The sequence below is a fragment of the Microtus oregoni genome, unplaced genomic scaffold (genome assembly GCF_018167655.1).
Source record: "Microtus oregoni isolate MIOR12 unplaced genomic scaffold, Mior012 000020F_ref0000438, whole genome shotgun sequence".
In the NCBI taxonomy this organism is placed as follows: Eukaryota; Metazoa; Chordata; class Mammalia; order Rodentia; family Cricetidae; genus Microtus; species Microtus oregoni.
In genome coordinates this window covers 22,276,987-22,297,902 of record NW_024543079.1, presented here as the reverse complement: position 1 = coordinate 22,297,902, position 20,916 = coordinate 22,276,987, and the positions used below count along the sequence as shown (strand labels likewise).

The following is a 20,916-nucleotide window of genomic DNA, read 5'->3' as shown; positions in this document are numbered from 1 at the left end:
CATGTGTCATCCCTCCAGTCTCTAGAGCCTGCCCTCTTCATGGATAGGTTCAGCCATTCACAGCTGTGAAACAGTCCATTTTCACTTCCTCAGCCTTGTTGTCCCCCTAACACAATGCTTTCATATAAGACATATTTTTTGTATTTATTTTATGCTTAATTTATTCCTGTACCTCAAGCTTCTGTTTCTCCATTCTCTCCTGGAATACCTTTTTCTTCTGCACAACCCTTTCTTCCTGCCTAGAAACAATTTGTTTCTTTTCAGTGGTGATCATCTCCATGTGGCAGGGGGAGTTCATGTATAGGTTAATGCATCTGTGAGCTCTACAAGTTCAAAGGCATGTCTTAGGTTGGGTATGTTCTTGTTGACTTGAATATGACCAATGACTAGAGAATCTACATCTAACCTTTTAAATTCAGCATTGCTCTCTGCACCCTTAAGCATGTAGAGCAGGAATTCATCTCTCTTTTGGGTTCATCAACCTTGTGTCCAGCCCTACTATTTGCTTTGGGCATATGTAGTTGGTTTTTATTAATTTGGCTCTTTTGTGGGGCCACAACCAAGCTCCCAAATAAACCACATGGAGTCCTATTCTTTCTTATGAATGCCCATCCTTAGTTTGGTTTGTTTCTTGCCAGATTTTCTGTTTCTCTTTTTGATTTTTTGAGATAGGATTTATCTGTGTAACACCCCTGACTGTCCTGGAACTAGCTCTGTAGACAAGACTGTTCTCGAACTCACAGAGATCTACCTGTCTCTGCCTCCCCAGGGCTGGAACTAAAGGCAAGTACCACTGCTTAAATTATCATATCTATGCTTTGCCTCTGGGATTTTCTTTTTCTCTATTTCTGTATATCTTTTCTCTCCTTTTTATTTCATGTCTGGCTGGGTGGCTGGTCCCTTCCTTTCTCTCTCCTTGATCTTCTCCCAAATTTTTTCTCTTTTTTATTCTCTCTGCCTGCTAGCCCCACCTACCCTTTCTCCTACTTTGCTATTGGCTGTTCAGCTATTTATTAAGCCAATCGGATGTTTTTCTTTCTTTTTTGAAAAAAACATTTTAAAATTGTTTTTATTGAACTATACTTTTTACTCCACTCCCTTCCCTTCCTCTTCTTTCCCCTTCTGCCCTCTCCCATGACCCCCATGCTCCCAATTTACTCAGGAGAATGTATATTTCTCTTAGGGTCCTCTTTGTTGTCTAGTTTCTCTGGAGACTGGTTTTCCTTTGTTTTATGTCTAAAAGTCACTTAGGAGTGAATACATATTATTTTTGTCTTTTTGGGTCTGGGTTACCTCACTCAATATGGTTTTTTTTTCTAGACCCACCCTTTTGCTTGCAAATTTCAAGATGTCATTATTTTTTACCACTGTGTAGTACTCCATTGTGTAAATGTACATTTTCTTTATCCATTCTTCAGTTGAGAGGCATCTAGGTTGCTTCCAGGTTCTGGCTATGACAAATAATGCTGCTATGCACATAGTTGAGCACAGGTCCTTGTGGTATGCCAATCAGATGTTTTAGATAGGCAAAGTAACACAGCTTTGTAGAGTCTAACAAATGCAATATAAGAAATGTAACATGTCTTTGCATTATTAAACAAATATTTCACAGCATAAACAAATGTAACATGTCTTAAAATAATATTCTACAACAGGCATATCTACTGACTCTACCATTATATTGCCAGATTGAAGCACATTGCTTTTTCAATATGGCATCCTTCAGATACTTAGTGGCTTTTCGGATTTACATACCTTTGGTGACTTGGGTAGTTTCATGGGTATTCCAAAGTTAATGTGAGAATAAGAACTTCTTGAGCTGCCTGATTTTACAAGATTTTCTGAGTCAAGAGAGGAGTGAACCATTTCACAGGTCACCTCAGGTTGCCTATGGAAGAGGAAGACAGGTTGTTGGTTTTTTATGTTGAGATAAAAAGACAGAAAAGAGATATTTTAAAACCATGTTTTAAAATATTTGTGGACCTTCCCACCATGAGAAACATACATATTTACAGAATTTGATGTTCAGTTCTGCGAGGTTCACAGACTATCTGCAAAGCATGTGTGTATAGGGCCTGAATGTATTTAAGAAACCTGATTTAATAAATGGAACACCAGGCCACGGAGACCAAAGCCCACATTCCACTACTGCCTTCCTCTCTCTAGAAGATGTCTCAGGGGGGTCCTGCTGCTCTCCTCTGAGGAGGATCTTAGGGAATGACCTCAAACAGGTAAGAGAATGGAGGGGCCCCAAAGACTAGAGCTTGGTCAGGTTCAAGATTATCTCCAAAATCTTAAGGACTTATAATAATGATTTTCTAAAGTGTTAAACAAGGAACTTTCTTAATTTTCCATGTAAAATATGGTTTTTAATGTTTTGGTTATTTGGAGGAGTATGGGAAATGGGAACACCATGGCAACATTCTGGAGCTATTGGTCTGGTTAAGTAGCAGTGAGTTAGGTATAGAGAGGTGTTATATATCAATGGGATACATCTTTGCATGTCTTGCACAGGTGGCTATATTATACAGTATTCTAGTTCCATTGTACTGATTTGATTAAATAATGTTTAACCACCCAGGGCCTTCCTTCCTAACCAGCCATACTTTAGCTGCTGTTTCATGAGCATCTCTGTTTGTCCTTTGATGAAATATAAACCAACAGTCCATTTCTCTAGGTGGCATTCTTCCTGGGTCTTATCATTATCTGCATATTGCCAAACCTACCATACCAAGTCCCTTGGATGTTCAAAGATCACAGCCTGATTTCGTAAGTATTGGGTTTTACTTCTAGTCATAATAATTGGTTTTATGGGGAGGTAAAATTTTTGTCTCAGTCATTGGTTTGCACATCACACTCTCACTGTACATGTCAACATTTAAAATGGCCACCAAAGAGTCTTTGTTCCTTACTCCGCCATTGATAGGTTCTGATATACCACTATACCACCAGCCTATAGACATCTATCTGCCTTTGTGTTACTGGGGCAGGCAGATTCTTTGGACCAGGAATGACCACCAGGTCCAACTGTTTCCCTCCCATTCATGAATTACACCTGGGAGAGGTAGGAGCTAAGGGTGGGGCTTTCCTTTAGCTGGTCAATTGGACAGTTCCTCAAGGAAGCTCCTCTGACAGATCGTCCCTGGCTGGGTTCTTATCAAATGGTGACTCCTTTTCTTGTGCGTCACACTTGATTTCCCCTCAATGGGGGCAGAGTCTCCTTTCCTATCGTCTTCTGAATATTTTTAGGGTTAATGACATGGCCAACTGAACATAAAGATATTTCTCAGATTTTCTTGGAGGGAGAGCTAGCCATGTGGTGGGTTCTGGCCAATCAAGTATAAGTAGAATATACCAGAAAAACCCTTCAAAGCTATTAGGAAAGGGGGATTCAAAATGTCTCTAGTCATTAACCCCTAGCCCCTTAATTCAGGAACCCGATCCCAGGTCTTCCATTTGATTCTCATGGGCTTGGAATAAGTCATCCCTCTTGTCTTCAGTCCTGGACTTGTTATTGATCATTTGTACAAAGCAAATTACTGATCACTTACACGGCTTGGAGGACAGCAGGTGGCCTGTGAATGGTGCAAATTCGTGTAAACCCTGCTTCCATGTGATAATGAAACCTCCTTCTAGAGGGAAACACAGATATTATATTTTCTTCTTTTTCTTTTAACTTTCTTTGGCCTCACCCACTGATGGTGGGTGGGGGGGGCGTTGTTTTTTTTTTTTTTTAGACAGCATCTTTCTATCTAGCTGAAAGGGTGGCCCCAAACTTGCAATCCCCCACCCAGTCTTTTGGGTATGGAGGGTGTGGTCAAGCGCCGTTGCACCCAGCTTCCCCACTCCTTCAGGTGTCTGGTTGCGAAGCACCAGAGTTTCTCTTCTTCTGTCACCAGAGATAAGCAACCTCAACCACACAAGAGCAGGAAATGTTGGTCTTGATTTGAGACCACACCAGAGTCTTCCTGCATCAACCTCGGCCTGTGCTCTCTGCATCAAGTCAGAAGAGACAGAAGGGCTTTCAGATAACAAGAATTCTAAGGACAGTGCAACTTAAGCAGATTCTTTGGCTGGTGCTATGACAGTCCTTGAACAGGACTCCTGGCTGTCATTAACTATTTGCCAGGTGGGCTTCCTTCTTAATTAGTGCAGTAGACCTTAGCAGATTTTTTTTCCCATTTTCATTTTTCTAAGAAAAAAATATATATAGGATGGCTCCATGGCAATCTTTTGGAGCGGGAATTAATTTATGCAAAATTGTTGCCAAAATGGCCAGGCAGTCACCTAAATATAACCAGCTGACAAAGATTGCAGGCCTCCCGAACAGTATTTCCCCCCAGGGAAACTGAATCACTGTTCTTACAGTAGGCATGGTCCAGACCAATCTTAGACGTCTTGAGTTCTCTGTAAGTAGAACAGTGAAGTTGGAAGCCACTTCAGTAATCCATGAGCTCTCCCAGCAAACGGAAGAGAAGTCTGGAGATCTGGCCCACATGCTTGGTTGGCTTGTGTGCCACAGAGGAAAGAAATTTGTCACAACAATTCCGCTTTGGATGCTATTAAATCCTAAATCGTGTGTTTGTCATGGTAGCCGGGAACTTAGTTTCTCGAACACTGAGACTGATTAATCCCACGACTTCCACTTGGTGTGAATTCTGGATCGTTTTTCCAAAATGTGTGATCAGGAAAAAAAAAATCAGGGCAGCGAGTGTCAGGAGGAATGGGCAGCACTTCCAGGGTAACCTGACTGCAAACCAGGTTGACGGGGGTTTCATCACATCACAGTGATGTGCAATAGTAATCTCACTGCAAACCAGGTTGATGGGGGTTTCATCACATCACGGTGATGTGCAATATTTCAGCACACTCCAAGCTTCCAGACTGTCCCACCCCACACCCCAGCCATGCCGAGACAGTGCCAAAGCTCATTACAATCCACACGAGTTGCCTTCCACAGCTAAGATCCATCATCAGCATGACCTCCTCCCTGTTACGTTCTCTAGGGTGGCTGTTTACTGAATAGCCTGTCACAAGCCCTTGTCATTGTGCCTCCCAGGACCCCAGCCCAGGGACCGGGGCTGCCTACTTTTCGGGTGGGTCTCAGCACCTCATGTGACCCAATCAAGATGATTCCTCCCAGACGTTAACCTAGTATAAGCGAAGTCCCATGGGTGTGCTGAGGCTTGTCTCCTAGGGGGGTTCAGATCCTAGTGAGTTGACAGGCACACTGACCATCACGCTGTGTGTCCATATTTAGATGAAGCCCTCAGGTGGACCCAGGACTAAGTAAACATTTGGCATTAGACAAGTTGAATTTGCCTTAGCTTTATAAACGCCACGTTCAAGTGCAGAGCGAAAGCTTAGCTCTATATGCACTCAGCAGAGTGTTATTGGTGTTGTAGGGAACTAAATCCAGAGTCTTGGGGCGAAGTAAAAGTTCAGCCTTTACCAACACAGCCTGTGTTTGTCTACTGAGGCCAACAGGGAGCAGAGCCCCAGTGAGGAGTCGGTAGCTGGTAGGGCTGAAATAGAAAAGATAATCGTGGCATGGGGTTATAAGAGAGCCCTTCCTCATTGTCTGGTTCCTGGGGCAGTTTTGATAGGTTTCTAAGGGGCAAAATCCACACCTTGAACAACTTACAAGCTGATAGGTCACCCACGGATGGTATGGGGAGTATGCTGTGGCCTGAGAAAGGTCACCCACAGACTGTCTGGGGTGTATGCTGTGGCCTGAAAACTGTCACCCACAGACTTTCTGGGATGTACACTGTGTCCTGAGAAAGGTCACCCACAGACTGTCTGGGGTGTAGGCTGTGGTCCTCGACCTTTCTTCTGGGAACTGAATTATCAATGTCCCAGCTGTCATTGTCCACCCTCCTTCCCAAGCCTAACCACCAGGTTTTCACCTTTCATTTAAGTATTCTTTAAAACAACTAGAATTCCTCACGATCACTTTGACCAAGATCCTGTTTTCAGATGGTTCTGTGAAATTTGATACTTCATACCCATCACCGAAAAGGGACCCAGCTCCTTTGCTGGGTGAGATATTGAGCGATAGAGTTGGTTGTCACCTAGCAACTGATTTAAAAGCGCAGAACAATGTGACGACAATTGAAAGTGTGCCGAGGAACATTTTGGTCATGAAAAATGTCATTTCCAATGCGCCGCTGTCTTCCTTTGTGTCTGGTCAACAGCTGTCGTTTGCAACAGGATAGAACTTGCCTATTATATGTGAAACATCAAAACACCACTAAGGTAAAGTTCCCAAAGTCGAGGAATGTTTTGGACATTGTTTTCCTGATCCATTTCTCCTTCTCCCCCAGGGTTCAGAAATAATTACCGGCAATGCGAAGGATGGGACATATTTCCGACTGTACATGAGCAAGTATAAGTTGGTGGAGGCCATCACGTGCTTTTCAAAGGAGCCTTTCCCAGTCTCCAACTACATCCGCTTGTTTGGCCAGCACGAGCAAGTCCTCAACAACCTGTGCGTTCGCTTTGATGACAAGCTCATTCCAGATCTCTACAGGTAAGCTGGACACAGACTTCGACTGTGGGTGCATTATGGTTACATAGGATGTTTCGTGCTGGAGGAATGTGTGTCACAATGCACCTGAGAGAGGACTCGGAATCACTGAGAGAGGCTGGCATGGCTGAGGGGGCTCTGTCACCGAGTAATGGATGTCAGACCACTAGCACTGGCTGGAGAGCAAAGATTCACTTGAGGAGGTACATGAACTTGGATGTGTCCATAACTTGGCCTGGGCTGGAGCTCAGAGGCAACTAGGCATGATGCTGATGTCATGAAAGTGTAAAGTGAGATGATGCTCCAGTCCCTTTCCACCTGGGGCTGCTGAGAGCAGCAGTCCGAACCTAAAAGAAAGGTTGAAGGTCAGGATGAGGAGGAATCTGGTTCCATTAGAAATTCTGTAACTATTAGACCGGCCGCTTAGCATCCTATCCTTTTTCCTTCCAACATGTGGATGACTGTTTATCAAGGACATCAGGAAGAAACTTTCTGTCCTGGCAATCTCCATTGTAGTCCTTTTCAGCTCTTTTACAAGGTTACACAGTTCTTTTACACACTTACACCAATACCTAAACTACACAAAAACCTAGCAAAGAAAGAGAATTGCAGACCAATATCCCTTATGAACATTGTCAGTAAAATACTTACAAACCGAATCTAAGAACACATCAAAAAGATCATCCTCCATGATCAAATAGGCTTTATATCAGAGATGCAGAGATGGTTCAACGAATGTAAAATGATAAATGCAATCCACCATATAAACAGACTGAAAGACCAAAACCGCATAATCATCTCATTAGGTGCAGGAAAGGCCTCTGACAAAGTCCAACACCTCCTCATAGTAAAAGTCCTGGGGAGATCAGAGATACAAGGAGCATACTTCAACCACACAGAGGCGATCTACAGCAAGCCCATAGTCAACGTTAACCTAATGGAGAGAAGCACAAGACATTTCCTCTAAAATCAGCAGCAAGGCAGGGATGTTCATTCTCTCCATGCTTATTGCATACAGTACTTGAAATTTGAGATTCAGCAATAAGGCAACTGGAGGATATTAAGGGGATAAAAATAGGAAAGGAGGAAGTCAAGTTAACTTCTATTTGCAGATGATACAATTATATACATAAATGACCCTAAAAACTCCACCAGGAAAATTCTACAGCTGATAAACACTTTTATCAAAGTAGCAGAATATAAAATTAACACACAAAAATCAGTAGCCTTCCAATATACAAAATGAAAGAATGAGATAGAAATCTGGGAAATAATAGCTTTCACAGCAGCTTCAATATATATAATCATATTATATTATATATGTATATATAATATCATATTATATATGTACATATATATATATGGAGGTATAATCTATCTTGGGATACCTCCAACCAAGCGAGTGAAAGATGTGTAGAATAAAAACTTTATAGCAAGTTTTATTTTAGACATGTCAAGTTCCATGAAAAAAACCACTACAATTGGTGGAAAATGCATCAAATCTTAGATTAGTCCTGCGAAAATTGTCATCTTTGATGCTGGTCCCAGTATCATAGCACAGAAAAGTCTCAAATTATTTAGGATGCCTTGAGGAAGGCATGCCATTTTACAGTTGAAAGCCACTTCCAAAGGCAGCTGCTGCTTAGCAAGGTGGGGAGACCTTTTTTCTATCCATAAAACAAGATGGTGTCAGAGACAGTAGTACCTAACACAGTCTATAAAACAGAATTTGAGTGCCCGTGATTCCCAGAAGCGTTTGCAACAGCACAGACAACTGTAGTCCTCCACTGCTTGACGGTCACTATTGATTCATAAATTTTCCTGCTGGTTGTTCTCTTAGGTTCTCTGTGCTGTTACAAACACTTCTGTGGCCACCAAGAGCATACTTCATGTGGAGAATGTTTCTAAGAGTCACAGCCCTGTAGGTGCACAGTCTTTGCAATCTGTACCTAAACTTTCCCAAATTAGTCTGTCTGCACAACCATGCATGGTAGTTCTTGTCTGTCCATCATACGTTGGTTGTGTTCAGACATTAAAATTAGACCAGTCTGGTCATATACAAATGTATCTTCTTGATTTTCTGCACCCTCCTCTGATGACTGATACAGCTAAGTGCCTTTTAATTTATTGATAGGACATTTATGATAGTACCTTGTGACCTTAAGGGTTCTATTCTTTAAAATGCCCAAGAGGACTGATATACTCTGGATGCAAACTTGTGTTGGTCACATAGCTTAAATGTTTCCTCTACGGCTTTGAAACCACTCTTTTCTATATAGCAGTTAATATGTATTCTTAATTTAATGTAATATCTTAATAACTTCTTCAAGGATATCTTGGATATTTTTGTCCCTTTACTTTTCCAAAAGTTTTATAATAAACCCACCATGTTCCATGAAAATATCCACTGGATTTAGTGGACAGTGCATTAAATTCTTGCTTAATTAGGGCAAGAATTGACCTTTTGGATACGGATTATAACATTATAAATTAGCATCAGTTTATTTAGATCATTTCTCATGGATCTCAGTAAAATTTTATAATTTGTCTTCATAAATGACTTGCCCAGCTTTTGTCTGACATGATCCCAAGGTATTGTATATTTTCTAGAAGAATTTTTATGATTTGTTTAACTTTATTTTACGTGCAATGGTGTGAAGGTGTCAGATCGCCCAGGAACTAGATTTACACACACGTCTGAGCTGCCATGTGGGTGCTGGGAATTGAACCCGGGTCCTCTGGAAGAGCAGTCAGTGCTCATCACCACCGAGCCATCTCTCCAGTCCTGGTGCTGTATAATTTTATTGCTGCTATAAGCATCATTTTATTGGGCCAATGAGAGTAAAGCACTTGCTGTGTATGCCTGATGACCTGAGTTCAAGCCCAGGAAACTGCATAAAGGTAGGATAGAATCAACTCTACAGAGTTGCTCTCTGACCTCCACGTGTGTGCTGTTATACACCCACCTGCTCATCATGCTTGTGTGTTCTCTCTTTCATAATAATTAATTCATTAATTTCAAAGCATCACTCTTGTTGATTGTTGCTGATAGAAAGGGATGCCTTAATTTTTTTTGTAGGTCTGTGGCCTGCAAATTTGCTGAAGTCCTTCATTAATAAAAAAAAAGTCCACCTATAGATCCTTTTAGAAATGTGAGTTAGTGTTTGCTCTGTAGCTTCTCTCACTGTTTATGTTGACTTTTATCCCACTGCGCTCAGAACTTTTCCCCATTTGGCTTAGTGTTGATTGTAGATTTTGTTGTATAAAGCCTGAGTATGTTGAGATACATTTCTTCTGTTTCTAGTTTCTTCAGGGCTTTCATCATGATGGGATGTTGAGATTTGTCTAAAGCTTTTTCTTTGTTGAGATGGTAATGTGGTTTCTTTCCTGGGCCCATTTATGTGATGCATTACATTTATTGATTTGTAAATGCTTTTTGTTTGTTTTTTATTTATGAATGATGAACCATCCCTACAAAATGAAATGTTGATAGTGTGTGCGAAAACAAAAACCAAAACAAAGCCAAACCCATAGTTTTCACTCCCCTGCCCCCTGGATGTGTACAGTCTGAAGACTGCTCACCTACAGAGCCTGCTCCTCCTGAGGCTAGCTGAACCTGCCTCCTTAATTCAGCTGTCCACCATAAACTCTGCCTCCATGTTTATCTCAATGCAGTCATCCCGCCTTCCTGTTCAATTCTCTGCAGTCTACACTCAGAGCTCTGGGGTTCTGAGGTTTCTCCATCAGAGAGCCCAGCCTACCAGACCCCACTTTTCTGTGGATCTATTTTCACTTTTCTTCAATTCCTCCCTGTCACCAGGCAAGTTCAAGTCCTTGGAAGTCATGTAATGGGCATGGCAGTGAAGTCTCCTTTTTCTGATCTTATTTGTTTTGGATAGGTTTGTTGATCTTGTTTATCTTTTCAGAATCACCAGCTCTTTCCCTCATTGATTCTTTGTACTCTTGCTGTTTCTGGTTCCTTAATTTCTGACTTGATCATATTTGTTTCCAGCTGCTGATTTGGGGTTTGGCTTGTTGTTTTTCCAAGGCTTAAGATGCATTTTTAGGCCGGGCGGTGGTGGCGCACGCCTTTAATCCCAACACTCGGGAGGCAGAGGCAGGCCGATCTCTGAGAGTTCGAGACCAGCCTGGTCTACAGAGCTAGTTCCAGCATAGGCTCCAAAGCCACAGAGAAACCCTGTCTCAAAAAACCAAAAAAATAAATAAATAAATAAATAAATAAATAAAAATAAAAGATGCATTTTTAGTTATCTGCAGTCACTCTTGTTTTGTAACACAAATACAATGGATATAAATTTCCATTGTTTGCATTGTATCCTGTGAGTTTTGTTATGCTGTGTTTTCATTTTTATTCAATTCTGGGATTTTTTAAAAAATTTCTTTGATGAACTCATTCAGCATCCAGTGGTGTAGCGTCCAGTCTGTGTGAGTTCGAGTTTGCTCTGTAGCTTCTCTCACTGTTTACGTCGGCTTTTATCCCACTGCGCTCAGGAAAAACAGCAAGCCAAACCCCAAATCAGCAGCTAGAAATAAATATGATCAAGATGAGTAATTATTTGAATTTCCTTATATTTTTTTAAAATCTGTTTTGTGCCCTACAACGTGAATTATTGCAGAGAGAGTTCAATGGGCTACAGAGAAACGTATGTATCCTATAGTGTCTGGATGAACTGTTCTGTGGATATCTGTTAGGTCACAAGAGCAATGACATCATTTAATGCAGGTGTTTTTATTTAATAATTTTGTGGAGTTTACTTGTCCATCACTGGTAGTAAAACCACAGGTACTTAAAAAGGACATTTATTTCTTCTTAGCTAATGCATCGGAGAAACTGCTGTCAGTCCGCTATCCTTGAAACATCTGAGTTCCAGGGGAATCTTTTTTTTTTTTTTAATGGTTTAAAACAAGACCTGTTCAGTGGTAAATGAAATGCTAAGAATCTAATGTGGGAAAAAAAAAAAAGAGAAAGAAATGTTTTCACATTTAGCCAAATTCAAAGCCCCGGCTGATTTGTTTCGCCCTGAAACAGCCCTGGTGAGCATGAGGCCTCTAGTCAGGGCACAGCTGTTATCTGATGATGCTAATAATTATAAAAGTTAATTTGATTGGTTAAGAGTGAATGTTCACGATGGCCAAATCAGAGTGGACAGTACTTGATAGCAAGCAGTGCCGACTGACATCTGTCAGAAAGAGGCAGGGGGCAGGAAGACGCTGGCCACGCATTTGCAAGCGAGGCCCCGAGGATCCCACCATGCCTTGGCAGACAGGTGCACACATGCAGCTGTGACCACATTCTTCTCAAGTGCCACCAAGTACTGCCAGCTCCCGGTGCTGACTCTTGGCCCAGCACTCCTCTCCCTGCCTCTTGTCAGACAGGGCTGACTTGGCCCTCTCCGAGCAGGGTGAATGGCTCAGCTGATTTTGGCCAAGATACGATTACCAATTGTTTTCCTGACCTTGGCAGCTCCAACCGCGCAGCTCATTCAAAGACAGCTGCATTTCCTCCCTGCTCATCCATCCGCCACACTGAGAACACCTTCCTCCATGCTGGCGGGACTGATGATATTCAGGGCTCTGTTTTTCTCCAAGCCGAGTACCAAGAAGGCTCCTCTCCCACTTCAGAGATGCCCTCGGGAGCTTTGTGGGAGCACAGGGTGACAGCTGAGCAGTCAGCTAGAATGCTGCGCAGCAGACAGCTACCGCTGGACCACAGCAGCGGAGGTTCTGCAGCCCAGGTTGGCTCAGATTTGTCCATGTTTCCATCTTTGTTTCTACCTCACAGTGCCAGTACAAACCACTGGCATAATTCACCACCACTGGTGCGTGTGTGAGCGAGAACTGTCTCACCCACCCACTGGGTGAGAGAGGGAAAGAGAAAGAGACACAGGCGGGGAACTCATTCACCACTGGGACAGGGGAGAACGTTCACTCAGCACTCTGCCATGGGAGGGGCAGGCGCTTGATTGATTGATTTACCGCTTTGGAAAAATAAGAAAGACTTTATTTTTTAAAATCATTTGTTCCTTTCTCAATCAACTACCATTGTAAAGTCATACAATAAACATGTCACTAAAATAAATATGTCACTAAAATCTGCCCTTTCCCAATCTTCTCTCTGAAGCATTTGTATAGCTGAGACCTCAGGTGTGCACATATGTGCACACACACTCCTTAATGTACACAAATACACACACACACACACACACACACACACACACACTCTTAAGCCTGTTGGTCTCTGAGTCCCTTGATGGGTTTACAGTAAACAGGACCTTCTTCTCCACTGGGTCTGCTCCTCCTTCCCAGGACCCTGGAGGTGACAGGAACCTCAAGGACAATGCCTGCTGGGAGTAGTGGATAGGGAAGGTTGGCTGAGGCAGTTTGCCGAGATGCAGCTTGTCACCGACTTTAACACGGCATTCTTTTTCTGCTTTCTTAACTCTGCCTCGTCTTCTTTTTAGCCTCACTTAAGGATGACCCTGCAAAAGAAAGGTCATGCCTGCTGACTCCCCCCCCCCCACCCCTTAGCCTTAATTAGCAGTCCCTGGCATCCTTTGTCCTCTCAGCCTGAATAGGTCTTGCCCCAGCTTCATTGTAGGAGCCCATCAGATACTCATAGCCTTGATTAAATCACCTCCTTTCACATCTTAACATCTCAGCTCTCAAAGCCGCCCCAAAGGCCTCTCCTCCCTCGAGCACCGCCATCCTCGTGCACGCTTCCCGAACACTCCACAGCCTACTTTTAGCGGGTAAGTGCTGCTGTGCCCGATATTCTAAATGGAGCCTGAGCAGACCCTCTAAAAGGCTGCCATTACCTTTCTGAACTGTCAGGCCCCAGAAGTTGCACCCTTAGGAAAGCCACCTTGTGCTGTCTCTCTCTTTGCAACTGCAAAGAAGGGTGCAGTGGTCCCACTCAGTCCCCTAATTATTTATTACACTGCAATCACAGTCAGGCTCTTATGTCTGGAAATCCTCTCTCTCTCTCTCTCTCTCTCTCTCTCTCTCTCTCTCGTCTCTCCCAAAGCCATCCACAGTTCCTTAGGACTCTGGAGTGCCTCCCTGCTCCAGACTGGACCGTTGACTGTCTGGCTCATGTGCAAAAAACCGCAGCTGCTCCGGGTCACGCCCATAAGATAGTTTTCTCTTGTCTTCTTCAACTTATGGTTCTTAGAATCCTTTCTGCCGCCTCTTCTGTGATGGTCTCTGAGCCTTGGAGGAATGGATGTGATATAGATATCTCATTTATACTGAGAACTTTACAGATGCAGTCTCTACTCTTTGAAGGGAGGTACCCCACACCTAGCACTGGACTTTATTTGGAAACCTATGGCTTCTGGGATGAGGCCTTTGTGTAGGGTAATTCCATTAAACTCTTTTATATATATGTGTGTGTGTGTGTGTGTGTGTGTGTTATATACATATGTTATACATAAATGTTACTATTTCATAACATGAAATAGTAGGTTTCCATGTGACTCTTCAAACATCTTTCATATTTATTGTCCTTGCCCTACATTCCTGTCCCTCTTCCTACTTAAACTTTCTTCCCCTTCTTCTCTTGCCCCCTTCACATCACATTTGTTCTCCTGTCCCCACTCTGTAAGGTCTTCCTTCCCCTTCACTCTCTAGTTTCCTGGATTCAACAAGTTTTCCAAGTTTATGTTGGCCAGAGGAGAGTCCCGTGAACAGATGAAAGAAATGAGCATCCCGAATAACGTCCAAGATTTTTTTTTTATGTTATCAGTGAGAACACAAGGAATTAACACGCAGACTGAGGAACAGCCAGCACCAATCTGAAAGGGCAGGGCTCAGGTGTATTGGCAAATGAGCCCTCACCACCATTTCTCCACCCTCTTTCCTTGACATGAATGTCTATAACTTTTCTACTGTCCTTCCCAAGCGGACATTGTTATATCTTAAAATAACTTGCCTGCATCCTCTCTACTATAAAAAAAAACATGCTTTTATTATTTAAAAGGAAATGTGTGTATTTAAGTCCCATACTAACGCCGAGTGGAGATGATTTAGGCAGCCAGGGATGGTTCTGTATTCCAGAAGACAATGCTGGCACGTGTACTGAACAGGGGGTAATCTCAAAAGTGTGAGACGTAACTGACATGTGTGGCTGGTAAATTACATATGCCACATTCTCAAAAAAAATCAAACTTTCCACCAAGCTTTATAAAAACAAATTCCCTATAGCAAGGCCACTGTTGCTCCTTTTAAGTTGCGCATGGCTCCTTGCCCACAGCTGCCACCTGCCCCTGTCACTACCATGCTGCTCACTTGTGTGCAGGTAACCCTCCGCTACAACGGTTTCTGCATCCGCAGATTCAACTCACTGACGAGCTAAGATATGGGGGGCGGGGGGAGCGGGAATGTTGGATCTCTACTGAGCATGTGCAAACATTCTCTAAACAATATGGCATAACAATTATTTGCATAGCATCTTGACTGTTCTGAGGAAGTAATCTAGAGACGATCCTGAGTATGAGAGAGGATTGGGTGGGGAGATGGCCAGGTAAGAAGAAGGATCAGAGTGCAGATCCCAAGAACCCATGTCAAAGTGGGCAAGGCAGCCGTGTCTGTAAATCCCAGGGCCAAGGAAGTAGAGGCAGCTAGATTCCTGGACCACACTGGCCGGCCAACCTAGTGGAATAGATGAGCCCCAGGTTCAATGCGAGATTGTGTTTCAAAAAAATAAAACCAAGAGGGACCAAGGAAGACACATGACTTCAACCTCTGGCCTTCATACACCTAGGCATATAGATGCATGCCCACTTAAACATGGGTGTATACGCCACTGTGAACACACACCACACACTTACACACAGAGAAGAATGCAGGTTCCATGGAGATGCTATGCCAGTTCAGGGTGCACACTTCTTGAGCGTCAGTGAATTTTAGTATCCTGACAGAACACCGGATTTCCCAGGGACATCAAGAAATATCTGTGCACGCAGAGAGAGTTTGGCCTGAAACTCCCATGTGAAAGGAAACCATTACTTCTGTCATTGCAGAAAGTTCTGTGGGATAAAACAGCTATGCACCAACAACATTCATAGACTGTAGTGGGTGATGCTGGACACAGCATAGGAGGGACAAGATTTCCCACAGGGCCACCGACCAACCCCGGTGCCTCAGACTCCTCACCTGCCATTATTGTTCCTAAGAGATGGGTGCTCATGGATAGGCCCAATGAGTGGACCATTCCTCTCTGTACCTTCTTCTGTGGGGACATCCAGAAAACTAATTCTCCCCAGATCGTGTGCCAAAGAAAGACAGTCGGGAGGGAGAGCACTGTGGAAGGAGGGCATTCTGGGTAACTGGTCATTCTGCAGATTCTACAAAGGACACTTGGCCTGGTGGTAACATGAGTGTTCTGTCTCATACTAACCTTTTCGGCTACTCAAGCCTAAGCTGCGGCCACTTACTCATTAAATGAGATCTCAGTGACCAAGGGTCCCAACCTGTTGTCAGATACGAAGCCTTGATGTGGGGTTTCGGAGAGCCACCCTCTGCTCCAAACTGACTCCTGTCCATGGGAGCATCTTTTAATATCACTTTTCATTTTGAAACTTATGCTCTGGGGTTTGAGATCCTCTCTAGATGTTCCTTCTTCCATCTCCTTGGATACCCACCTGTCCGTATGTGATTGACAGCTGTTATTTATGAACTAAAATAATAGCCGAAAAGACAACAATTACCTAGGGCACCACACTGCATAAATATAAATGCCTCGTTTCCAAACTTTAAGAAGCAGCTTGATTAGTTTATTGTGATTTTTCTTGCTCGAATAAATACATTTCAGAAATTCTGTTCTTCGTTTGCTAAGATGTACCTGGTCTGGCTGTCTAAAATTTTATTGCAAACTAGCAATTACAAGAACTGCTTTGAATCCACTGGGCAGCAGGGAAGTATCACAGGAGTCATAAGCCTAGTCTCTCGTTTTGGATCTTTGTAGACTTCTTTGGGAGGCTTATTTTGTACATGTAGATTTAATCTTTAAAATTTTCCATTCTAAAAGCAATCCAATTTTTTTATAGAAAAACATTTTAGAAGCCAAGTAGAGTACAGAACCCATGTCTAAGAAAATATAGAACCCCTAGGTAATATAGCATAAAACCTAGGCCTGGTCCCAGTACCCAGATTTCAGATGATTGAACTGTGAGAAGTGAGCAGAAACTGTTTGTCCCCGAGACCCTAGAACAAGGCCCTGAATGGTGCATCTTCTCCTCTCTCTCTCTCTCTCTCTCTCTCTCTCTCTCTCTGAACCCACATGCTCGGAGTATCCTGGGTATAGCCCATCATATCCATCTTAGAGAGGAGAGACTGGCCAAGCTTGCCATGGGCTGCTGCCAAGACAGTGGCATGGAGAGTTCTGAACCAGTTTCCCAGCTCTGTCTAGTTCCCTGCCTGCAGGACCAGAGGAATACGTTTTACATCGTGCAAATGACCAGCCATTAGGATCAGCAGTCGTTGTGTGTGATTTTTTCATTTCCCTGTTACAAAAAGACTAAGGATGTTTATTCCTGAGACACAAAAATAATTTTGTTTCCCTGACAAAGATACCTCAGGAGCTTCTTAGATTTGGGTGTGAATGATGAAAATACTAGAACATCTCTCTGTACTTTATATTAAAATTAGCAGGGAGTTGAGTTTTATTGTCATTTTGAAGCCATGCTCTGGCATTGCTTTGGCCAGATGAAAGACTGATGTATCCATACAGATTTGCCAAACCCAGGGTGCCTAGAGGATGCTGTAGCTTGGAGAAGTCTTTGTTAGGTAAAATTAAAGTTCTATGTGTCTGGCTTGTATGCAGTTCCTATGTGTCTGGTTCTATGGAATTGCAGTTAGTTAGCAGCTAACTAACCTCTACAGAATGACTAGAACTTGTAAAGGACTCTTCCAAAGAAGCTGTGGACTGGAAATCTGGTGAGCCATGCACGAGGCAGGATGGGAATGATGGAGTGAACCCCTCATCAGCCACATGATGGGGACGAGCAGTGCTCAGTCTGTCCGCTGAGGTCTAGCTACAGCTAAACACCACAGTGAGTCTTGCCAATCGAAAAAGCAGGGTCCTCACCCAGTGAATACCCAGTGGTATTCATGCCCAGATGCCAAGTCTCACACAGGGCTGTCTCTCTGGAGACAACTCGGTCTCACGTGGTAGCTCTCCAGGCCTGAGCTGGAAAGGGCATATAGTCTTCCACTCTCTTACATATATGGTTTGGCTAAACCATGCTAAAAGGGTCTCCAGCGCTGCTGCCACATTTTGGTATACAAACGACCAGAAGTCAGCCAGCTCCCCGGAAGGTAGCAGAAAGAGCATTTGGAATCTGGCTTTATATCTACTATTGATAAGGATAAATTTTTCCTTGGTTATAGTCAGGTCCACAAACCTTTTATCCAAATTCTAGAAGCAGATGTTGTGGAATTCGGTGTTCATTTTTTTTTCAGACCTCAGAAGACCAGATTTACCCACTCATTTGAAAGAACCAACAGCCTGAGCTAAGTGTAGCAGAGCTGTTTCAATAGAACATGCGACAGGGCGGGGACAGTGAGGCAGAGAATGTTTAGCTGACATCAACACTAGGATTGCTCTAGCTCACTGCCTTGGGAAGGTTTCCAGGCCCCATCAAAAGTGGGTGGAGTCCAGAAGATTCCGAATGGAGGAGGTGCCACTGTGAGTCTGGGGAAAGCAAGGCAGGTCAATTCCTCAGGACAGAGTAGAGAGGGAAAAGCCACAGAGAGGGGGGAACTGTGGAGATTACAGCAGAGCCCTCCTGAGTGTTCAGTGAGGCTTGGGGACAACTTTTCAAAGCCCTGGGAAGATTAGAGGGTATGGGGTCTGGCCCACTCAGGTGCAAGTAAGGACCTCCTCTCAGGCAGACGTGAGACCCTCTAGACCATGGGCTTGACAGGCAAAGCATGAGTTAGTCCTGGAACACCACTCCGATCCCTCTTACACATCTCAAACCCAATTCAAATGTGTCCAACTGTTTCCAAGTAACTTAACGACATCCCCAGACAAACTCAAGGAAGTTCATAACGACATCCCCAGACAAACTCAAGGAAATTCATAACGACATCCCCAGACAAACTCAAGGAAGTGCATCTGGTGCTGAAAATTACAGCATCTAACAAAGTCGTCAGACTCAAAGTTTTCAGCATCCAATGCAAAAATTTCTAAACATGAAGCTACAACCTGCAGAGAAGAATCTTTCAATCAAAATCAACCCAGAACTGCCTTAGAGTTAGCAGACAAGCATAGGAGAAACACTATTATAACTGGATTCTGTGTGATCAAAGTCCTAAGTACAGATATGGAGGGCAGATAAAAAGACACAAGCATCAAGAGATGAAAACTGACAGATCTAAGATAAAAACTACACCACGATTGTGGCAGATTAGAACCTGCTGATCGGTAAATTTAAAGACATCACTACTTAAAATGCCTCAAATGAAACGTGGAGAAGAGAAGGAACCTAGATCGAGCATGGAGTACAGTACAGCTTCAAGTTGACTGAAGACATGATAACAGATGTTTCTAACTCTGATGTGACTCTACCAGGGGCGTCCAAGCTCTTGACATTGTGACATAACATTGTCACCTACCAAACATACACATCCGCACACACGCATACACACAGATGCACATAAATGCACAAACACACACAACGTACATAAATACACAAACACACACACACATCCACACACACACATCCATACACATACATGCGCATACACACACACATCCACACACGCACATACACACACACACACCTGCACCCCCCCACACACACATTTTAAGCTGAAGGTCTTGAGTTGGGCCACATTCATTACTATTCTGGGGAGCATGTCACCCACAGGTTGCCTGTCAGACTTGCCTGCAGCCTCTACTCCCACAAATCTGAGCTCGGTGAATCTCAAGAAAAATGAAGAAAATGAGACCAAACCATATCATTATCAAAGAGCCGAGAACCAGCGAAAAAAGCAAAGAGAGAAAATAGGCAAATTATTTACAAAGAAATAAATGGAAGAATGGCAAGAAAAACATCAGAAAAAGTGTAAGCAAGGGGACATGGAGAAGCAGCTTCAAAGCTCGGACTGCTTCCAAATTTTAGAACTCATTTACTACTTATTACCTAATACCTCCAGAGTAGTACGTATCCTAAGTCTCCCATAAGACGTACACCACCCTGCCTACACCCAGCCAACGTCTCTTGAGGCATACTCTTTCCACTAGCCTGTTCACTCTCTGCTGGTTACTTTCTTCTAACTGGGAACCCCACTTATAGCCCCTTGCCATAAGACCCGTGTCTCTCCAAACTGGTATGTTGAATCTCTGATTGAAGTGACTGCATAGGGTCTGTAGGAAGCTAGGGGAGATTATAAGGAAGCCTTCGCTGCTCTTCGCCACAGGAGGACCCTGCAAGATGGTGGCCTGCTCCAAGCTGTAAAGAACGCTGTCTGGAAATGATTTTAAACATTCCAAATAGGTTTCTGTTGCTTACCCCGTTTAGACTGCAGAGCTGTGTGCTGTGTTGTTTTGTCAACTCAAGCTGACTTGGACAGGTCCATGCCATCTGGTCCTTCTTGTCTCCTCACAGTTCATCCATAGGCTACCAGTAATATAAGCAGGCAGTGGGGGTGGGATAGGAGGCTCTGCCGGCCAAGACACATGGGAACCCTGGAAAGCCCCGATCTAGCAATGGTGGAAATTACCTCCATGTCCTCTCACCCCGTGTTTATCCCTGGTTCTGCCATTCTGCCAGCTGCAGCTCCCTTATCTGGTCTTGAAGGTCACCAGGGTCACCCTGTGGTGTGCTAAGGGGACAGCACAGAAGGGCTCCCTTGGACGGCTCCTAGCAGTGGTGTCTGGACTCTAAACTTCATTTATCTGTAAAGGGGACCTTGGGACCCCTTCCTGGACAGCTGTCAAGACCGTGTCGGATGCCAGGCAGGGGATTTTCAGCTCAGAGTCACTCTTTGGGAACCAGCATTCTGCAGCCCACTGCTCCCGCAGGGCACAGCTACAGGTCCTTCTCACCCACAAGCATGGCTGGCAGCGTGATGCTGAGATGTCTTTCTGACACACACACACACACACACACACACACACACACACACACACACCCAGGATAACTTTGTGAAGTGACAGATGGCAAAGCCCCAGCATGGCCCAAACCACTTTTCCTTCCTTCTTAAAAACACTTTCCGTCACCTCTGCGGCAAACCCCTGAGACGTGGCTTGAGGCTCATTATTCACTCCACCTGGTAATTTGGGGAGATGAGAGCACCAAATGCCACCAACGATGCCCCTGTAGCTGCTAATAGGAGCTACTGTTTGGAGCCCACGGTAC

General features: G+C 43.7%; 1 protein-coding gene across 1 annotated transcript in view; it reads left to right on the top strand.

Annotated features, from left to right (window-relative positions):
* The window catches only part of Cfap61 (cilia and flagella associated protein 61), a 275,906-nt gene that overhangs the window by 219,355 nt on the left and 35,635 nt on the right, over positions 1-20,916 (top strand). Inside the window, exons 23-24 of the mRNA XM_041670075.1 lie at positions 2,678-2,769; positions 6,327-6,532. Coding sequence (XP_041526009.1) covers positions 2,678-2,769; positions 6,327-6,532 — 298 coding nt within the window. The remainder of the gene's footprint in view (positions 1-2,677; positions 2,770-6,326; positions 6,533-20,916) is intronic.